The sequence below is a fragment of the Gossypium arboreum genome, chromosome 9, assembly GCF_025698485.1.
Source record: "Gossypium arboreum isolate Shixiya-1 chromosome 9, ASM2569848v2, whole genome shotgun sequence".
Lineage (NCBI taxonomy): Eukaryota > Viridiplantae > Streptophyta > Magnoliopsida > Malvales > Malvaceae > Gossypium > Gossypium arboreum.
Window position 1 is genome coordinate 76,156,432 of NC_069078.1, and position 18,554 is coordinate 76,174,985.

The window sequence follows — 18,554 nt, forward strand, 5'->3', positions numbered from 1 at the left end:
AAAATATATTTAGTCTTTGATATTTACATATTTTGTCATTTTGACATTAATTCGATAAATTCAGCCTCAACGCTTACACAAATATTATGAGATAAATTTGTTAAATTAGGATAAATTGATAGAATGTGTAAATTCTGAGCGCTAATTTATTATTATATCAATTAAAATCATGTATAATTGATGAAAGACATTAACATCGTGATTAATTGTCTTTAGTTGCTCAATAGAAATTAAATGAGTTTCAATTTTTTAAAAGAAACCAAATTAGTAGAATTAATTAATATAGGTTTTCATTTTGTGGTTACCAAACAACATTTGTTTTCTTAGCATATTTTAATTAAATTACTTTTATATAAGAAACCTTCAAATATTAATTTAATAGGCAGATTTTAAATCGTTTTCTTAGTGCTTGCTTCTTTAATCTTTTTCTTTACATTGACTTCTAATCAGAGTTAGAATGTCAATGTTAAACTTTTTACTAGATTTCACTCAATTCATTTCCTTAACTATCAAATTTCAAATCATTTAATAAATAAAGAAAAACTTGTCCCTTTTCAATCTCTTACCTAAAATGAATCACGTTGGCATAACATTTATATATATAGATTATCAAAATTTATTTTTCAAAAATAATATTTTTATTTTTATTTAAACTAGTTTAATAATGATACAAGCACCAACTAGTGTATAAAAATGAACAAAGTGGTAAGAGAAGGCCAGCAAATACACAGAAGTAAAAGACAAGGTAATGTGGTATTAGGACGTTATCAATTATTATGCAAATGTTTGATAGCAATTATTGAAATAAAACCATATATAATAATGTTTATATTTTGGAGAATAAGGCAGCTGCCATGACAGTATACAAGCCTGTAAGTTAAACCTACTGTAGCACTGGTTGGTTGGTTGAACTAACATGATAATAAAACCTTAATTTGCTTCCACCTACTGTCTTACAATCATTATTAATTATCACGTCTTTAATAACAATGGCTATTCTCTATTAAGTGTTTTTTCTTCTTTTTTTTTTCAAAATTGAAAAAGAAAACCTATTAAGGAAAATTGGAGATATATATGTTTCATACATTTTCAACATGGAGAAAAGCATCATCTGTTTTTTTTTTAATTAAAGAAACAAATAAGTGCAACTAAAACTTAGAAAACAAAACCAAATGACATCACAACATATTTTTAAAAAAAAACCTAAACAAAACCAATAGGGATGGACAACACCAATCTTCCATAGTTCCAGTCCAACAAACACGCAGACATAGCAACTAAACTAATGACCCACAAAACATCTTTGTCCTCTTACAAAATTTTTGCACCATAATTTCTTAACAAATGTTTCGAAACCCCACTGCTTTACATTTTTCTTTAACCAATCCTAATAACTCTTTATAGAACAGTTACATCATCTTAGCGTATCAAATCATATTACGAAAATCAATTATTCATAATTCGATTTATCATTTAATTATTACATTTCTAACTATTTATTACAAAGTCATATATTAGTATAATGATAAAATTAGACTTTTAATCCCTTTAAAAATTTTATTTATTTTTAGCTCCTAAAACAGTTTTTCTTGGCTTCGCCATTCAAACCTCCTATAGAGCTGCCTTTTTTTCTTAGGTGTAAAGCCGCCGACAACATTACCATGATAATTGAAGATACTATACAGTCTTCTCTAGTGAATGTTTCAAGGTATACTATTAACAAAGTTAGAGAAAATTTTAGTTGAAGGGATAGATCTAGATGCTATTGACGCATCATTACATGAAAGTATAAGGAATAGAGATATACAGTTGTTGATGTAGGGTTGTAGAAAGGAGAAAAATCTGAGGGATGTTGAAGGGAAGAAGGGGCTTTTGTTTTCTCTTGGTAAGTGGGAGTGTATATATACATGATCTCTAGACAGGTGATGATCAGCCAACACTCAATAGATGAGTTATAGGACTGTACTTGCACATGTGCTAAGATTCAATTCCTAAGCCATGTGTCTTCTCGCAAACCATCTTATCTGCATGATGATGTATCAATGTATTTTGCAAGCGTCAAATGGTACATGGTAAGGTTCCTTTTATTGAAGCAACGCAAAACGAGATGTAGGGTACATAAATCCCCCTTCAAGTTGAAGAGAATGTTATAAAGTCACCTTCTCCAACATTATATATATTATTTGAAAGGCTTGAGTTTACTTTTTTTTTTTTTTTTTTTGGCAGTGCTTTGTTGTAAGGAAGGTGTGTTGAGTGTTTGTATAGATAATAGTTGGGCTAATGAAGCGTTGCACATGTGGCTGACAAGTGTTGGGGTTTTCAAAAAGTCACACGTGTGAGTACGAAAGGAGAGCGTTGCTTAGTTGTTTTTATGTCAGCTTTGAATTTATTGCTATGGACACGTGTCATTTTCTGATTAGCCGAATGAAACAACAGACGGGATGGTGGTGTTTAGGAAACGTTATGCAAAGGGTATAAATGGGTATGTGGGGCATTGAGAGAAAAAGTTCACTTGGCTTTTCTTGATAGGTTTTTTTTTTTTTTTCTTTACTAATCTTTTCTGATGCATTTTTGCGTTGCTGAAGGATTTACTAGTTCAGGGAATTTGATCTTGTTAAGTATTCTATTGCATTTGTCTTTGTTTTCTCGTCACTTTTGCTTGCGATTTAGTAGAAACATAGGGCAGCTTAGGTTTTTAGGGTTTTTAGTTTTTGGTGCTTCTAGTATATTTTTAGGGTTTCAAATTTGCAAGTTTGGGAGTGCTTTGTGAATTTGTACATAAAACGGTTAGTGGAAAAAGGAGTGAGCCTGAGATGTTGGTAGGATAGGTAGAGTTAGAAGTAGTGTGAGAAAGAAAACAAAGAAGACGAAACACAAAGATGTCCATATCCCTATTGAAGGAGATATTGTCCACTGCCATTTCATTTTAGTTATATAAATAGCATTGTAATACTCCTTACTCGAGTTTATAATTAAATCTGAGCAAAATATGTCATATTTTCAAATCAATTATTTTACTAAAGTTTAAATTATTCATTTCTGTTTCATTCACTTAAGTTTATTTAAATGTTCTTATACCATTTCTATACTTTTCTTATGCCCTGGTTTCGAATGGATGTTGCTTGGGGTCCTTTTTAAAGCAAAATGAGAAAATCTATGGTCATGACCTATATGTCTCATGATAAAAATCTACATATCTCAAGACATTACACTAGTATTGTAGCAATTTTGGTTCAAAATTTACTTGGCTCAGGACAAAAATGCATGTATGCATACATGCCCATGGGGCTATATTATTTAGATTCAAAATTGACTTGTCTCGAGACTGTGACTCTTATGTCTCGAGACCTGGAATAGGGGTACCACAAATCAAGTTGTAAACATTTCAAAAACAATATCTAAACATCCTTATTTCATTTTCATACATTATTGGGCACTTTTCAAGCTTCAAATTTTACTAAAGGCCAATCTAATCTTCACAATTTCATTTTAACTTCTCATACATATTAGTAATTCCATCTCTTATATCAACTTCTTAGCATTTGAATTCTTCTATTATTTTTCCTCCTCGTCTCTATTCCACATCCTATATGTACATGCATATATATACATATATTTATATGACAATCTTTAGCTTTTAGTAGAGCATGCCTATATGTAATATTATTTTTTTCACTAATTGCTAGTGTACTCTTAACAAGGTTGTCTACTTGAGTAGCCACTAAAGTATTTATATCTTGGTCTACAGAAATCAAAAGTAAAATACCTTGTTTTTTAAACTAGATTCAATGAACCTTTTATCATAAAAATTTCAGAATTTAGTACAAAATAGATCAATACCAGCTTTTCTTTAGATCTTCCCTCATCCTGTTGCTAAGCAACTATGGCCCTCTTCCACTAAATATTTTTTTTACAGAATTTGTAACACTTCTCACCCGTTTCAAACGAACAGTACATATGAGAGATACCACCGAAAACATGTATAAGTAAGAATCTTTGAATTATTTAAGGATAGAAAAGTTTAAAATATTTTTATAAATTAATAAAAATATGTTGTAACCAAATTTAAAAGTAACTTAAAATCAACCCAAAACAAGTTTCAAAAAATCAAAATAACTTAAAATAGTGCAATGCTAAAAATAAGTGCGACTTCTCGCCAAGATTTGTTAAGTAGTGAAATCGCAACAAGTTTCAAGAAATCAAAACAACTTAAAATAGTACAAGGCTAAAAATAAGTGCAACTTCTTGACAAGATTTATTAAGTAGTGAAATCGCAATAAGTTTCAAAAAACCAAAGCAACTTAGACAGTGCAATGCTAAAAATAAAAGCCACTTTCCGACAAAATTTATTAAGTAGTGAAATTGCAACGTGAATTATGCGATGTTACAATTTAGCAATTCCATAATAGAAATGTCAGGTGGTTAGTTTTAACATCCAAATTTTCTTTAAGCATTTAAGAATGATAAACCAAGTAAAACTATATTAATACACAATTAATCTAACGATTGGGCTATTTATATCTATTATCTTTTAACAAAATTTCAACAAAAATTATAAAAGAACTGTACCTTTTTCCTTAACAATGTTCGACAATGGTGGAAGCACCTAAACTTTCCTTTCTTGATTTTTTTCATAGTCGGATGTAGAAGAAGAAAAGAGAAACATCTATTCTCTTTCGTTCCACTAACATCTTAATATACTAAATTTTTAATTAACTAAAATCAATGGTTATTATGCCTTATGATTAATTTATGGTGGGATATTCAAACGGTTGACAAGGTTGATGGCCACTGATCCATTCTTTATTTTGGATTAATTGCCCTTTGATTCTAGGTTTAATTACTTAATTATACCTTGAGGGAACGGTGACTATGAGGAATGTTTTCCTTTATTTTTTGAAAGGAAAAAGCCCGTTTAGGCGTGGAGGAGATGTTGCGGGGTTATCCCGACGATGGGAAAAGGCTGGCAAATACTATAGCTTGGCCAGCTGATGAGATTAGTAAAATGTTACTCGGATAGATTTCTTTAGCATTTTTTTGTAAGTGTCCTAGATGTACCTGGAATATGGAGTTTGATAAGGTAGTGATGGAGTTTCAAAAGAAACTTCCATTATACTGGGTGAGGTTGATGATAGTGCTAACATTCTTCTCACCAGTTATGTAGCCTCCAAAGAAATGACTACTACTAGTAAAGGAGGGAAATTCCAAAACCTCGGTGATAAATATTTCTTCATCAGATGCTGAAAATCCTACTCAGCTTGAAATATAATATCCTTCGAGGGGAGAATTTTCAAATTGCAATATTTTTGTTGCCCCTAATAGTTCAAGCGATAGTTCTGATTTGTGCAGTTTATTTACTTTTTGTGTTGTTTGGACACATTTTCGATTTTACAAGTGTTTCAATAGTAGAAAGTATGGACTTCAAAGATCTTTCCATAAGTGAGATGTTTAGGAGAAATAGGAGGCGTGATTCTTCATCCACAACCTCGCAAGATATAGAAAAGTATTGTTGGAAAGGAAAAGGAATGAAAAGAAGAAAATATAACCAAGAATATAAAAAGGTGGTGTTTCTAAGAGCAAGGAGGTAGCTCACAGTGCAGCAGTCACAAAATCGCGCTAAGACTACAAGGTCTTTTCCTATTGCTACTGTTAGCAGGACCATCGCGATGCCCAACCTTCTCACTCATCTTCCCCTGTTATTACCCTTACTACTACCAAATTATGATACCTCCTCCATTATTAGGAAGACATATTCAACCAGGAAATAGTTTTCTTGGTGCACAAAAAGGCCAACGGTTTAGAGATCAAACTTATTTCAGGTATTGTGACTTTGTTCTAGAATCCAAATATCCTCTTTGTGTGGAGAAGGTTGCTTAAACACTGAGGTTTAAGAATTGTTTTCTTCTAAATGAAAATAAAACACAAAAAATACATTTTCTCTAACCAAACTTATCCTTAGTATTAAATGAATTCAAGCTAAAATTTATTTTTATTTTTACAATCAATACATTCAAATAATTACCATCATAATTAATCATAAAAACCATAATAAATTTGAAAATAGCTCACATATATTAAAACTAAGAAACAGTTCTTACGTATGCTTCTACCCATTAAACCATTAATTATTATTCTTTACAATATAACCAAGTGAGGATTTTTTTTTAATTTTAAAATGTCAAATTTAATAGAAGAATTATAATGATGTTAACAATTGCTAAGGGAGTTGTTTTCAATCCGAACTGCAACAGGTATGGGGAGGAGGAAAGTCTCAAACATGTTTTCCGTGATTGCGCTACGGTTCGTGAGGTGTAGGATCGTGCCAGCTTCGGATGTTGCATGGATCGATGCCTAGCCTAATTGAAACGGCACCGCTGAGACCTGATAGTGGTTGTTCTAGTCGTTTTTTTACCTTGTCGTAGTCGCTCTAGTATTTTAGAAATATGATAGTATGGAAATCAAAAGATGTGCCTGCAAACGCTTTGCTGCACGATTGGAACTATGCTCCGCGTCTCTTTGCTCGACTGCAGGTTGTTTACACAAATGGAGCTGATGGTCGTAGCCAATGGATCCAACCTCCAAAGGGGACGCTGAAATGTAATACAAATGCAGCTGTTTTTCAGGAGGCAAATATGACTACAGGCTAGTTTCGCAATATTTTAAAAAAGTGCTGTAGAAAACTGTTTTTAAAAAGTGTTTTTGAAAAGTTTAGTTTAAAATTCGAGTGTTTAGCATTACTGTGAAAAAGTACTTTTGAAAAATAAAATGTCCATTTTAGACATGTTATTATTAAGTACCAAATAGGCATTTAAATAATATTTAAATTAGTTAATATTATTATATTTTAGTAAAAATATAAAAAACTTATTATAACTTGTTGTTAATATTTTAATATATGAAATATAAATTTTAAATATTTTTAAGCAATAAATATTAATTATTTATAAAATTTAATTAGAATATATAAACTATATTTTAAATATTTAAATATAACTATTAATTATTTGTAATTAGTATTTAATTTTTTTATTTATTTTTAATTAATAATTTTAAGACAGAAAAAGAAAAATACTATGTTATTAGAGGATAAAAAATAATTAAACGTTAAAAGTACTTTTAAGAGCGAAAAAGTTAAAATTTTAGTTTCTCTTTTTCAAAAATACTTTTAAAAAATATTTCTAAAAAACTAAAAATTTCAGCCAAAAGCAACTTGTTTAGCATAGCTTTTCTTCAAAAAGTGCTTTTGGAACTAGAAGTATTTTTTTTTAAGCACTGCAGAACAGACCCTAAGTGGGTTGCGATGTTAAGGGATTCGATTCGCTCTTTTGTCGGATGTTGTTTTGGTTTTGGGGATGGGTGCATGAAGGCCAACATGGTTGAGGCTTTAGCGCTTCGTGAAGCCCTTTCATGGCTTAAAGACAAGATAATCGCTGCTATCATCATGAAAACGAATTATCCTACAGTTATAGAAGCTTGTACTAATCCGGCAGAAGAGGACTCTGAAATGGGTATTAGATGATTGTTTTAACTCAAGGCAGTTTATTGACAGTGGCGAATACAAGGGGGTGGCAGTGGCCCTGGCCCCCCTAAATTGGAAAATATATGTTTAGGCCCTTAAATTTTTTTTAAAATTTTAAATTAATAAAGGTAAAATTATATTTTGGCCCCCCTAAAATTATAAAAATTCTATTTAATCCTTTAAAAATTATAAATATATAAACTATAAAAAATTAAAATTTCATTCGACCCCCTAAAAATTTGTTCTGACTTCGCCCTGTTTATTGATTCTTTGTTTTCTTAATGGACACGTAGTACAGGGTGGCTCACAAGTCACAACCTTGCTCAAGTAGCTATATTACGTGCTAAAGTTGTATTTCGAATAGTCATTTGATGGTATCAAACAAAGCTAATGGACATAAAAATAGGTATATTGCTCGAGCCAGTGGTCCTGGCTCTTGGTTGAACTTCTGATCTTTGTTTATCTTGAGTTTTTCCTTAAAAAAATTGAACTTTATAATTCTGCCCAAAAATAATTAATCCAAAGTGAAGCAAAGTATATAATACACGAATACAAAGGTAAGAATACAACATTATATATAAGACATGTCCAAAATCATATATAATGTCAATTATATTAACATATCAAATTTTTTATAATACAAAATTCTTGGCAACATGATTATGACTCAATATTATAACATAATATGAATAGTTGCTAAACTTTCCTTCCGAATAATGGCAGACACCTAAAACGGTGCAGCAAGATATGAGTCAATGAGGTGCCAACCGGTTTTCCTTCTTTCACCAAAAATAAAAATAAAAATAAAGAGCCAATTTCTCCCTTGTTATAGTGGCAATATCTTAAAAGTAATTCTTGCTCAACAAAATCTTCCTAACACTGCTGGCTACATAACTAACACCAAACCTTGTGAAAGAAATTATTGCAGCATTGTCAAAATAAAGGTTTGCTTTTCATCCAATGCAAAAAAAAGGAAAGAAAAGAAGCCCCTTTGAGGAAAAATCTGAGCAACAACAAAACTGACCATCAACGCTTGACCCATTGGAAGCTCTTCCTTGCTTTTGCCTTCCCTGGCTTTTTCCTTTCAACCACACGTGAATCCCTTGTCAAGAAACCAGCTGGTAGGACACAATTGCTTTTTAGTTATATTACAACCATAAGATCTATATATAATCCCAAAAAGATTACAAATAAAAGACCTCCCCAAACCCTACAGGTGGTCTAATGGAATATAATTGTATATATAACGATAGACAACTGCAAGATAAAAAAAGAGGAAGTACCGGCTCTAAGGGGAGGACGTAGCTCCGGCTCAAAATTTTGCAAGGCCCTACTGATTCCCAGCTGAATTGCTCCCACTTGACCTGTGATGGAGCAAATAGTCAGCTCTAAATATAAGGAAGAAAACTAGGAGTCCATTACATTTGACTTGGGCAAAGGGCTTTCACGTTTTAAAATATGATTGAGCTAAGGTAATTGAGGTACATATCAGATATGTTCTCCTTAGGGCATGACATAGAAAGGCTGAACAATTTTTAAGAGTGGCATGAATATATATCATCATAACAGAAGCCTTTAACATACATAGCAAATACATAGACAATCAAATTCAATAACTTGTATTTAATCTGTGCTCAACAGACAGCTCGTTCACTACAGGCATAACTTTTTTTTTGCTTATTCTTCATAAAGAAACCTAAACCCTTCTCTGTCCTTTTTTTATCTTTCATTACGTCAGATTATTTCTTATTCTGAAGGCTTTCAGTATTACCAGTATGACTGGCTGAATTCAATACCAATGCACGTTTTTTTACTACACACATCTCATAATAAATAGGTTTTAGCGACAGGATTTATAATAAGTGGAGTGAAATTTAACGACCAGAACGGTTTATTCTATTTGTATAGTCAGCTTGATATTAATGATATTGAGGTTACAAGTAAAATGGGAGAAAAGATTCAACCTTAATGTCAGACAAAATAATTGAGAGACATTGCTATTATAGTTAGTGTTTTTAATGCTTAAGGAAAGAAAGAAAGGAAGTGCAACTCCAATGCCTTAAGCTTACCAGAAAGACCACCTCCTTTAACCGTGCATTTGATGTCCCAAAGGCCCAAGGTCTTGGTCTCTGAGAATGGCCGAAGAAGAGCCGCACGGTGATCAAGCATTGGGAAATAGACATCAAATTCTTTGTCATTGATAATGAACTTCCCATCACCAGGTTCAACCCAAACACGAGCTATACTACATTTCCTTCTCCCAGTCCCATAAGCCCTTCCTTTATCATCTACTTGTCTTACCCTTTCTTTGGCCATCTCCTCCAGCTTCTGGCGTTCCATTTCAGCTCTTGTGGATTTCCTCGTATTCTTTCCATAACGCATGTCTTCTATAACACTTAAAGGTGGCAACCCCTCAACCCCTTCCAGATCCTTTAGAGCTATCAAACTGTCAAGCATCGCATCTGTGATACCGGATGCTGCAATAAGGTCACCAAATGCACGATTCGGGCCTACAAAAGGGAATAATCTTCCTGTTAACCCAAAAAGATAATTCAAGTAAAAGAGAAAAAGGAAATTATCTTCTTGACAAATAATCAAGAACGCCAAACACTAAATTTATAATTTCTTTTTCTTTTTCTCACTTCTCATCCTACTCTTAATTCTAATAGACAAAAAAAAAACCCATTCAACACAGCTAAATTTAGCAGCAAATGCAGCACTAAATAATACAAAACTGGCCAAAATAAGCCTTAATTTAATTTTTTGAATACCATAAAAAACAATACTATAGTAATAAAAGGGATCAAATCTATATAAAAAAAGCGATGAAAAAAAAAGCTAGCCTTTGAGTACGGCAGTGAGTTGTTTCTCTTCTTCTTCAAGCTTCTCCCGGTCCTCAACCTCATCAACACCCAAAGCAATATCGGTACCATCAATGGTTAGACCAACATCTTGTACAGCTTCTTCTTTAAAATCAAACACGCCATCATCTTTGTCTTCTTCTCCAAAGCTCCACGCTTTGTCTTCCTCTCCAACGAACCAATCCCCTTCCCCGCTCTTCTTTTGCGATTCATCGGGGAAAAGATTCCCGAATTTGCCGTTAGCTTCTTCGGAAAAATTCCAGGGATTGGAAAATGACTGATCTTTCCTATTGTCATTGTTGTTGGTTGAGAGGAAACGGACGAGGGAAAGTGGATGGGGTTGAGAGAAGGAAGGACATGGCAGGGATTTGGAGGAAAGAAGAGGCAGAAAACGGAAATGGGAAGCTCTGGTGAGGAGACGACAGAACATCATCGTAGAGAAAAAGGCCAAGGGTTTTGGGAGAAAGAGGGAAAGGGTTTTCATTTTCTAGATTTGGGCAGGGTTTTAGATTTGGCCAGATTTTGATCCCGACCCGATCTAATAGGAATATCTGTAATTCAATTAAGCCCAAAGGTTGCTGCTAACTTCTTGTAACTATTTATGATTGGGTAAATGGCACACGCAATTGAGTCATCCGTGACAAAAAAATAAATAAATTAAATTATTTCGTTAATTAATGAACCCTAATGTGGGGATTAATTCAACCTGAACAATTCATTTAAATGTAAGCGTACATCTGTCTAAATCTATTTTAAAATATAATTAAATAGCACAAAGTTCAAAATATTCAACCTAGCGAAATAAACTTTGTAATTTCAATCAAATCCTAAAAATGCAATTATACCAAGGGCCTAAATGTAGTTAGATCATAGTTGAAATTGAGTAGTGGCACCGCTTCTTCTTTGCCACTCATTTCCGTTACTTTAAATTGGTGAGATCTTAACCATTGAATTATTTTATAATTAATCTCTTTATTTGCTAATGATGTATGTTAAGTGGGAAAAAAAAAAAGAATGGGGTATTATCATCGTTTATTCATCTCCATGGACCGAAAGTAAATAAGAAGAAAGAAAGAATTGAGCCCTCATCCAAGGCCGTTACTAAGGTCAGTAATTTTTCTATACATTTCTTGTCTCGAAACCTTGGTTTAACTAAACTATTCATTAATTTTAGCCATTATGTAAACTAGTTTAAGATGGCATTGTTGAGTTTCATTCAAATAAAGCTTAGAATTTAATAATTAATGAAGATTTAAGCTTAGATCATGTTGGAAATCTAGTGGGAATTGTTGATACCAGCTCGAATCAAGCTTGAATTTTTTATTTACTTCTAAGTGTTTTTGGAGACCTAATTGTAAGGATGGGAATTTTGAGGTACTTAGAGAATAGTTTATGAAATTGTTAATACTTAATGTATTAGTATGATATACCATGTTGAATTGAATATATACAAGGAACGGTTGATCATTTTTTATATCATTGGCTTGGATCGGTTATGTACACCTAATGCTAAATGGGGCAAACGTGTAATCATGATTGGTAGAATAATTTGATGCATATAAGTTCGGTTATAGGTTAGTGCAAGCTAGTGCGTAGTTGGTTGAAAGTTATATGTTTGGGAATGCTTATTTTAGGTTATTTAATCTGTTGGTCTCAATACATTATGGTCATGTCCCGAGACCTCAAGAATAAAAATGACTATTTCAAGTGTACCTGAGTAGTGATGTTGAGAGATGTTGAACATGTCTCGAGACAAGAATTCTCTATCTCGAGACACCTGAATATCAAACCTAAAAGTTCAAAATAGGTGTAACATCCCCATACCCGACCTGCTCGTCGAATATTGTTGGCATGCCATAGGATTGATAAAGTACAAGTTATTTCGACTATATGTTGGTGAACGTTGGGCTTATTTTCTTTCAGACGTTTCAATAAGTACTAGGCACAACTTTTACTTTGGTTATACCAATGAGTATTGGGTGCATTCTGTTCACTTCAGACATTCCAATGAGGCATTGGGTGCCAAATTGGTGTGATGGTTAGGATATGTGTATCTATTCGAGTCTAAGTCATTTTAATAAATGATATAAATTGTGAATTGGTTAAATGATACTCAAAATGATTTAATATTATGAAATTGTACCACATGTACATATATAAAATATATGATTATCGATAGCATGTGAAAGACCATGCGAATCGGTTAAACGATCTTGAGGGCCGATTTGGAAAGTTAGCAAATGAATTGATTCGATATCGGAAATAAAAAATAGGATATGATTGGATGTGTTAAATTGAATAGAAATGTAAACACTAATAACATTGGTATGATATGTGCATCTAGTTTTTATTAATTGAGGCAATGTATAGTTGTTTCCTTTTACATAACTTATGTTCTTTGTGGTATATATACGTATTGGTATGTGATTGCAGATTATCATGAATTGTATATGCATTGCTTGATATTTGAATTTGAGATTGAATGTATGTAATGGATATAAACTTGTATTGTACTAACTTGAATCATGGAAATACCATTGAGCATTATAATTCAATGTATGTTTTGTTTTCCCATACGTAGGTATAGGTACATTTCAAGGTTCTAAGAAGTGATTCCAGTATCCAACAAGAGATTCTCGACTCAACAATGTTTGTATAATCTCTTTTTGGTTCATTATATGACATGTACCTAGGTTGGGTCGGTTTTGTATGTGGTATGAACCTGTTAACTTTGGAAGTTAGAATTGGTAATTTGGTAATGGCAAAAAGGAATAGTTGTATAGATGAATTTGGTGTATTTGAAATGCATGAGATGTTGCAAATTTGAGGCCATATGTATATGCAAGTGATGTTCGTGATAAGTTTTATATTTATGATTGATCATACTTGAAAACTAACTATTATCACGATAAAGGCAAGCGCACCTATCGAACAGTAGTATAGCTTATAGCAAGACCGGAATGTCGAACCCACAGGAACTAAAAGTACTAGTATTAACCTTCTTTTTATTATCTAGCCTAAAAATAAAGGGATTTACTTTATCTGAACTAATTAACTAAACTAAGAATGCACAGGAAGTAAATTGGGGAAATACTTTCAGGAAAACTGATTGATTTAGACAATACCCAAGGAAGAATCCACCTAGACTTCACTTGTTATTTGACTCTGAACTGGACGATTTATTCACTTGACTCGATCCGTAGAAATCCATAATTTATTATTATCTCTCTCAAAACTAACAACGTCTAACCCTAGGTTGATTAATTGAAATCTCTTTCTAATTAAAACCCCTAGTGTTGCATTAACTCGATCTATGAATTTCCTTATTAGGTTTGACCCTAATCTAGCAGATTTATGTCACCCTATGTCTAGGGGTGCAATCAAATGCGCTTAATTATGCTAGATCTACTCTTAGACAGTGACTTTTGCTCCTCTGAATAAGCAGATCAATACTTTGAATCAATATCCTAGAATATTAAAGCAAGAATTAAGAACACATAATTAAGAACAAATCAAGTATTTATTATATAATTTAGAAAATAGTAACAAGATCCGTCTTAGGTTTTATCCCCCTTAGGTATTTAGGGAATTTAGTTCATATGTGTAAAAGAAAACATCTTAGAAGAATAATAATAACAAAACATAAAGAAACCCAAAAACCCTGAAGGAAATTGAAGGGAGATCTTCAGTCTTGAAGGAGAATCCGGCTTCTGAGATGAATCAATCAGCTTTCTTCGAGTAATTTCTTGCCTCCCACTCCGTGTGTGCCCTCTAGGTGCCTCACTCAGGTGTTTATATAGGCTTTAGAATGCTTCAAAACCCTCAAAAGTGGCTTTTTCCGAGTAGAACTAGACTTGGGCTCGACAGGGACACGGCCATGTGCCACGCCCGTGTGGGGTGGCTTTGGCTGTGTTAAAGTCTGCTAAATAGACACGGGCATGTGGTCTACCCGTGTAAGGAAGTTCAGGCCATGTTGATTTCCCATGTTGACCCATTTTCTCCGTTTTCGGCCCGTTCTCGCTCTTTTTACTCTCATATGCTCACCTAAGTATAAAACAAGAAATTAAAGGATTAAGAGCATCAAATTCCACAAATCTAATAATAATTCATCCAAAATGTGCTAAGCATGGGATAAAAATATGTATAAATTATGACTTATCAAATACCCCACACTTAAGCGTTTGCTTGTCCTCAAGCAAAATCCTCAACTCATAATCAAAATAAATTCTTCTCAACTTATAATTCTCATCAATAATGTTTCAAAATAATCCACAAGCAGTCATACATTGAAAATTTAACTAAAAGAACATTAAGGTTTCAAATAGTCAAAGTTGAGCATTTTAATCATAAAATTATAGGCATCCCCCTTTATCTAAGTAATTATCTTTAATTTCAAATTGACATTGATTGATATCCTCACTAAAGGTTCACTCAAATCACTTAGTGTGTTTAAGGTTCAATGATTAAGCACTCATTAGCCAAATATGAAAAGTTATTACCATAAGCTTGCATGAAAATCAAATCTCCACCACATTGAATGAGATGATACACAAATCAAAAGGTCTTAAGCAAGGTTGTAATAGGGCTTGGGTTAAAGGTATGGATAAAGGCTGCAAAAAAATGTTAGAATCGAGATTAATTTAATAAATTACCAAACTTAGAAGAATGAAGCAAATTGTTAAATTACAAGAAAGTGTCAGAATTCGGCTATCTAAAGCAAATGATGAGAGCTTTTTCTCAATATAATAACTTTACTTAACCAAGCTCAATAAATAATTGTAACTATACGGTTTTTTTTTTAAGAATAAGAACAAGTACAATGATGGAAAATACATAAAAAGAAATAATTCAGCAACTGGAATGAAAGAACAAAGTTAGGTAACTAATTAAATCAAATCTCGATAAAAATGAGTCAATGAAAAGGGAGAAATTCATAATGAATCAAAAAGGGTTAAATTGTGGGTTATTATTAAGGGTAAAATCAAGAAATAAAAGTTAAGGTCCAAAGGGTTCACTAAGGGTCAATTATGTGGGTAGGCTTTTATGGGGTAAATGGGTTAAAACCTAAGTGCCTTTATCATTTTCGTATATAAAATCAAATAGGTGGCCTTGACATGTATAATCGAAGAAAGTTCTAGAATAATGAATCAATGTTGACTCACTCATAACCAATAAAATTAGTGAGCAAGAAAGATATATGCTCTAAAAGGCTCAAAATCTCACGAAATATATGGGTATTTGATGTCAATCCTGTAAATTCAAAACTTCAAGATAATACCTCAATTCAGAGAAATAACCTAGCAATTTTAATTCTCAAAAGTCAACTTCTCATGCTTGATTCTTTAATGTCTTTAAAGTTTAAATAATCAATGCACAATTACCTATGATTTACTTCAAAAACATATCACTAAAAATCATAAATCAATCAGAATTCACTCTAATAATGATATGAGAAAATTATTGAGAACAAGATAAAAATTCAGGGATTTCTGATAATCATATAAATAACCTCCCCATACTTAAGATGCACAGTGTCCTCAATGTACAAAGATATATAATAATCATATAAGCATAATATCAAAAGAGAGGGATAGAAGCGAAACTTCCCTGAATTTTTGAATGAAATCCTTGGAATAGTGAAGGCTAGATTTATAGATATAGCCAATGAAAGGCATGTTTCTGAGTTACTAATAAGAAAATAAACCCACTGTGGAAGAGAATTAAGGCTTATTCAATAATAACCATTAGGATAAACATAGTTCAAAATATAAAAGCATAAGTCTTCAAAAATAATTAAAAGAAAGATAAAATTAAAAATAATAAAATAAAATAAATAAATAGAGTAGAGAAAGAGAGAAGAACAAAGGAATGTGTAAGGAAGGGAGGACAAGAGAGAATATTTTAAAGTGTATGGAGGAAAATGGAGAAGAAATGGTGGGTTTTGGGGTGATGGTCGGAGCTTAAGTGACGACGGCGATGGAGAAAGCGGCGGATAGGGTTAGGGTATTGGGGAAGGGGATGATGAATAGTGGGGATTTATATAGATATTGGGGCACATGGCCGTGGGGCACGCCCGTATGCCCTTATTTCAACCCGTGTGTTTCGTGATTTTCAAATTTAGGCGTGTCTGGAATTTGACCCACACCCGTGTTCTTTGGGCGTGTTGGTGCACACGGTCGTGTCGCACAGCCGTATTCTGTTTCGTTCGCTTCTCCCATGCCCGTGTCTATATGCGCACGCCCATGTTATTTTGACTGTTTCAACCACGGGTGGTAGGCACGGACGTGTCGCACGTCATTGTTGATTTGGCAAGATTGCCTACGGCCATGTCGCACGGCCGTGGAAACTTATCGAATCCCGTGTTTTGAGAAAAATTTTACTCTGTTTTTACACGGCCGTCTCGTCACCCGTGGTATGAGCACGGCCTAAGGAACGCCCGTGTGCTTGGTCGTGTGGATTTGGAAAACCTGTGTTCAAGGACTCAGTTAATGATTTAGATGTTAAAAACTAAAATTTAAAGAAATCAATACCATTAGTGCTCAGGTTACCTCCCGAGAATTGCTTATTTATAATCTAAGCTCGACTTACCTCGATTTTGCATAGTCATGGTGGTTTAAGGAGTTGACACTCCTCATTCCTGCTATTAATCTTATCAAAATAAAGTTTTAGACAATAACTATTTACCTTAAAAGTGTCGAATTTGGAATGAGTTACCTCGACTGTACCGTATGGGAAAATGTTAAGTACCGTAAAAGGGATCACTCCATTAGATTCAGAAGTGGTAATACGAGAGTCTGTTGCATCTAATAGTACTTTGTCTCCAACCTTAAGTTGATTTGATAAAACATTGAGTCCGTCATGGCGTGGTTTTGGTCTATTGTGTGTTCTCGGTTTCTGTGTCTGACATTCATCTAGTTCATCGATCTGTAGCCTTTGTTCTTCATAGATGGGTCATTTGTTGTTACTTGAACATGACTTATATATGCTCTTCGAACGTGTTTCCTGCAAATAAGGATGCGCCACATGATAAGTATTAGTAGCATGATTTATACAACCACCCTCAATATTTGATGTGTTACTCGAATTACGAGCTTGAAGAGTGATTGTTTCATCACCCACACGAAGTATGAGTTCACTTATACCAACATCAATAATAGTTCTAACAGTTGCTAAAAAGTGTCGTCCTAAAATCAAAAGTACGTCACTATCCTCTTCCATGTCTAGAACAACAAAATCAATTGGGAATATAAATTTATCAATTTTGACAAGTACGTCTTCAATGACACCCCTAGGAAATCTGATGGTTTTATCTGCTAGCTGAATGCTCATCCTAGTTTGTTTGGGTTTCCCAAGACCTAGTTGCTTGAACATTTTGTAGGGCATGACGTTAATGATCGCCCCTAAATTAGCCAATGTATTATTAACATCTAAGCTACCAATTAAATAAGGAATCGTAAAGCTCCCTGGATCATTCAATTTGTTGGGTAGCTTATTTTATAGAATGGCTGAACAAACTGCGCTTAACTCCACATGCGACGTCTCATCCAACTTCCATTTATTTGCTAAAAACTCCCTTAAAAATTTAACTGTATTCGGCATCTGTGAAAGAGTTTCAATAAACGGTAAGTTAATATATAATTTCTTTAATAATTTAAGGAATTTACCAAATTGTTTGTCCGTGTGGTCTTTCCTTGTCACACTTGGATATGGCACACGAGGTTTATATTCTCTACTTATCAGTTTTTGTTCACTGTGGTCCACCTCATCCTTACCTTTACTTACCATAAGTCCTTGCCTCGAGTCTGGTTTAAGTTCAACTAACCCTTCATCATCTCGAATGGTAATCGCATTAAGCTGCTCCCTTGGGTTAGTTTTAGTATTAGTGGGCAAACTACCTTGTGGCCGGTCAGAAATCAATTTAGCAACCTGGCCTATTTGAGTTTTGAGCCCTTAGATCGACCCTTATTGATTCTTAAGTGCTGTTTTGGTATTCTGAAAATGAGTTTCTGACACCGAGATGAATTTCGTTAGCATCTCCTCAAGGTTCAGCTTCTTTTCCTGCTGGTAAGGTGGTTGTTGAAAACCTGGGGGATATAGTAGGCTTTGATTTCCTTCGCCACCCCACGAGAAGTTGGGATGGTTCCTCCAACCTGCATTATAAGTGTTACTGTATG

The 18,554-nt window shown here is 33.4% G+C and overlaps 1 protein-coding gene across 1 annotated transcript; it reads right to left on the bottom strand.

The window, feature by feature from the left end:
- Window positions 1-8,090: 8,090 nt before the first annotated feature.
- LOC108454171 (30S ribosomal protein S9, mitochondrial) lies at window positions 8,091-11,002 on the bottom strand. Its single transcript, XM_017752521.2, has 4 exons — window positions 10,363-11,002; window positions 9,589-10,029; window positions 8,803-8,883; window positions 8,091-8,637 (listed from the first exon to the last, which is right to left on the bottom strand). The coding sequence occupies exons 1-4, from the start codon at window positions 10,862-10,864 to the stop codon at window positions 8,546-8,548; spliced, it is 1,116 nt and encodes a 371-aa protein (XP_017608010.1). The 5' UTR covers window positions 10,865-11,002; the 3' UTR covers window positions 8,091-8,545.
- Window positions 11,003-18,554: the final 7,552 nt, after the last annotated feature.

Bases quoted from the DNA above. Each gene is read 5' to 3' on its own strand.
- LOC108454171 (XM_017752521.2), bottom strand. From the start codon at position 10,864: ATGAAAACCCTTTCCCTCTTTCTCCCAAAACCCTTGGCCTTTTTCTCT. The intron at 10,030-10,362 runs GCTAGCTTTTTT...TCCCTTTTGTAG, and splicing joins ACTCACTGCCGTACTCAAAG to GCCCGAATCGTGCATTTGGT. The intron at 8,884-9,588 runs GTAAGCTTAAGG...GCTCCATCACAG, and splicing joins TAAAGGAGGTGGTCTTTCTG to GTCAAGTGGGAGCAATTCAG.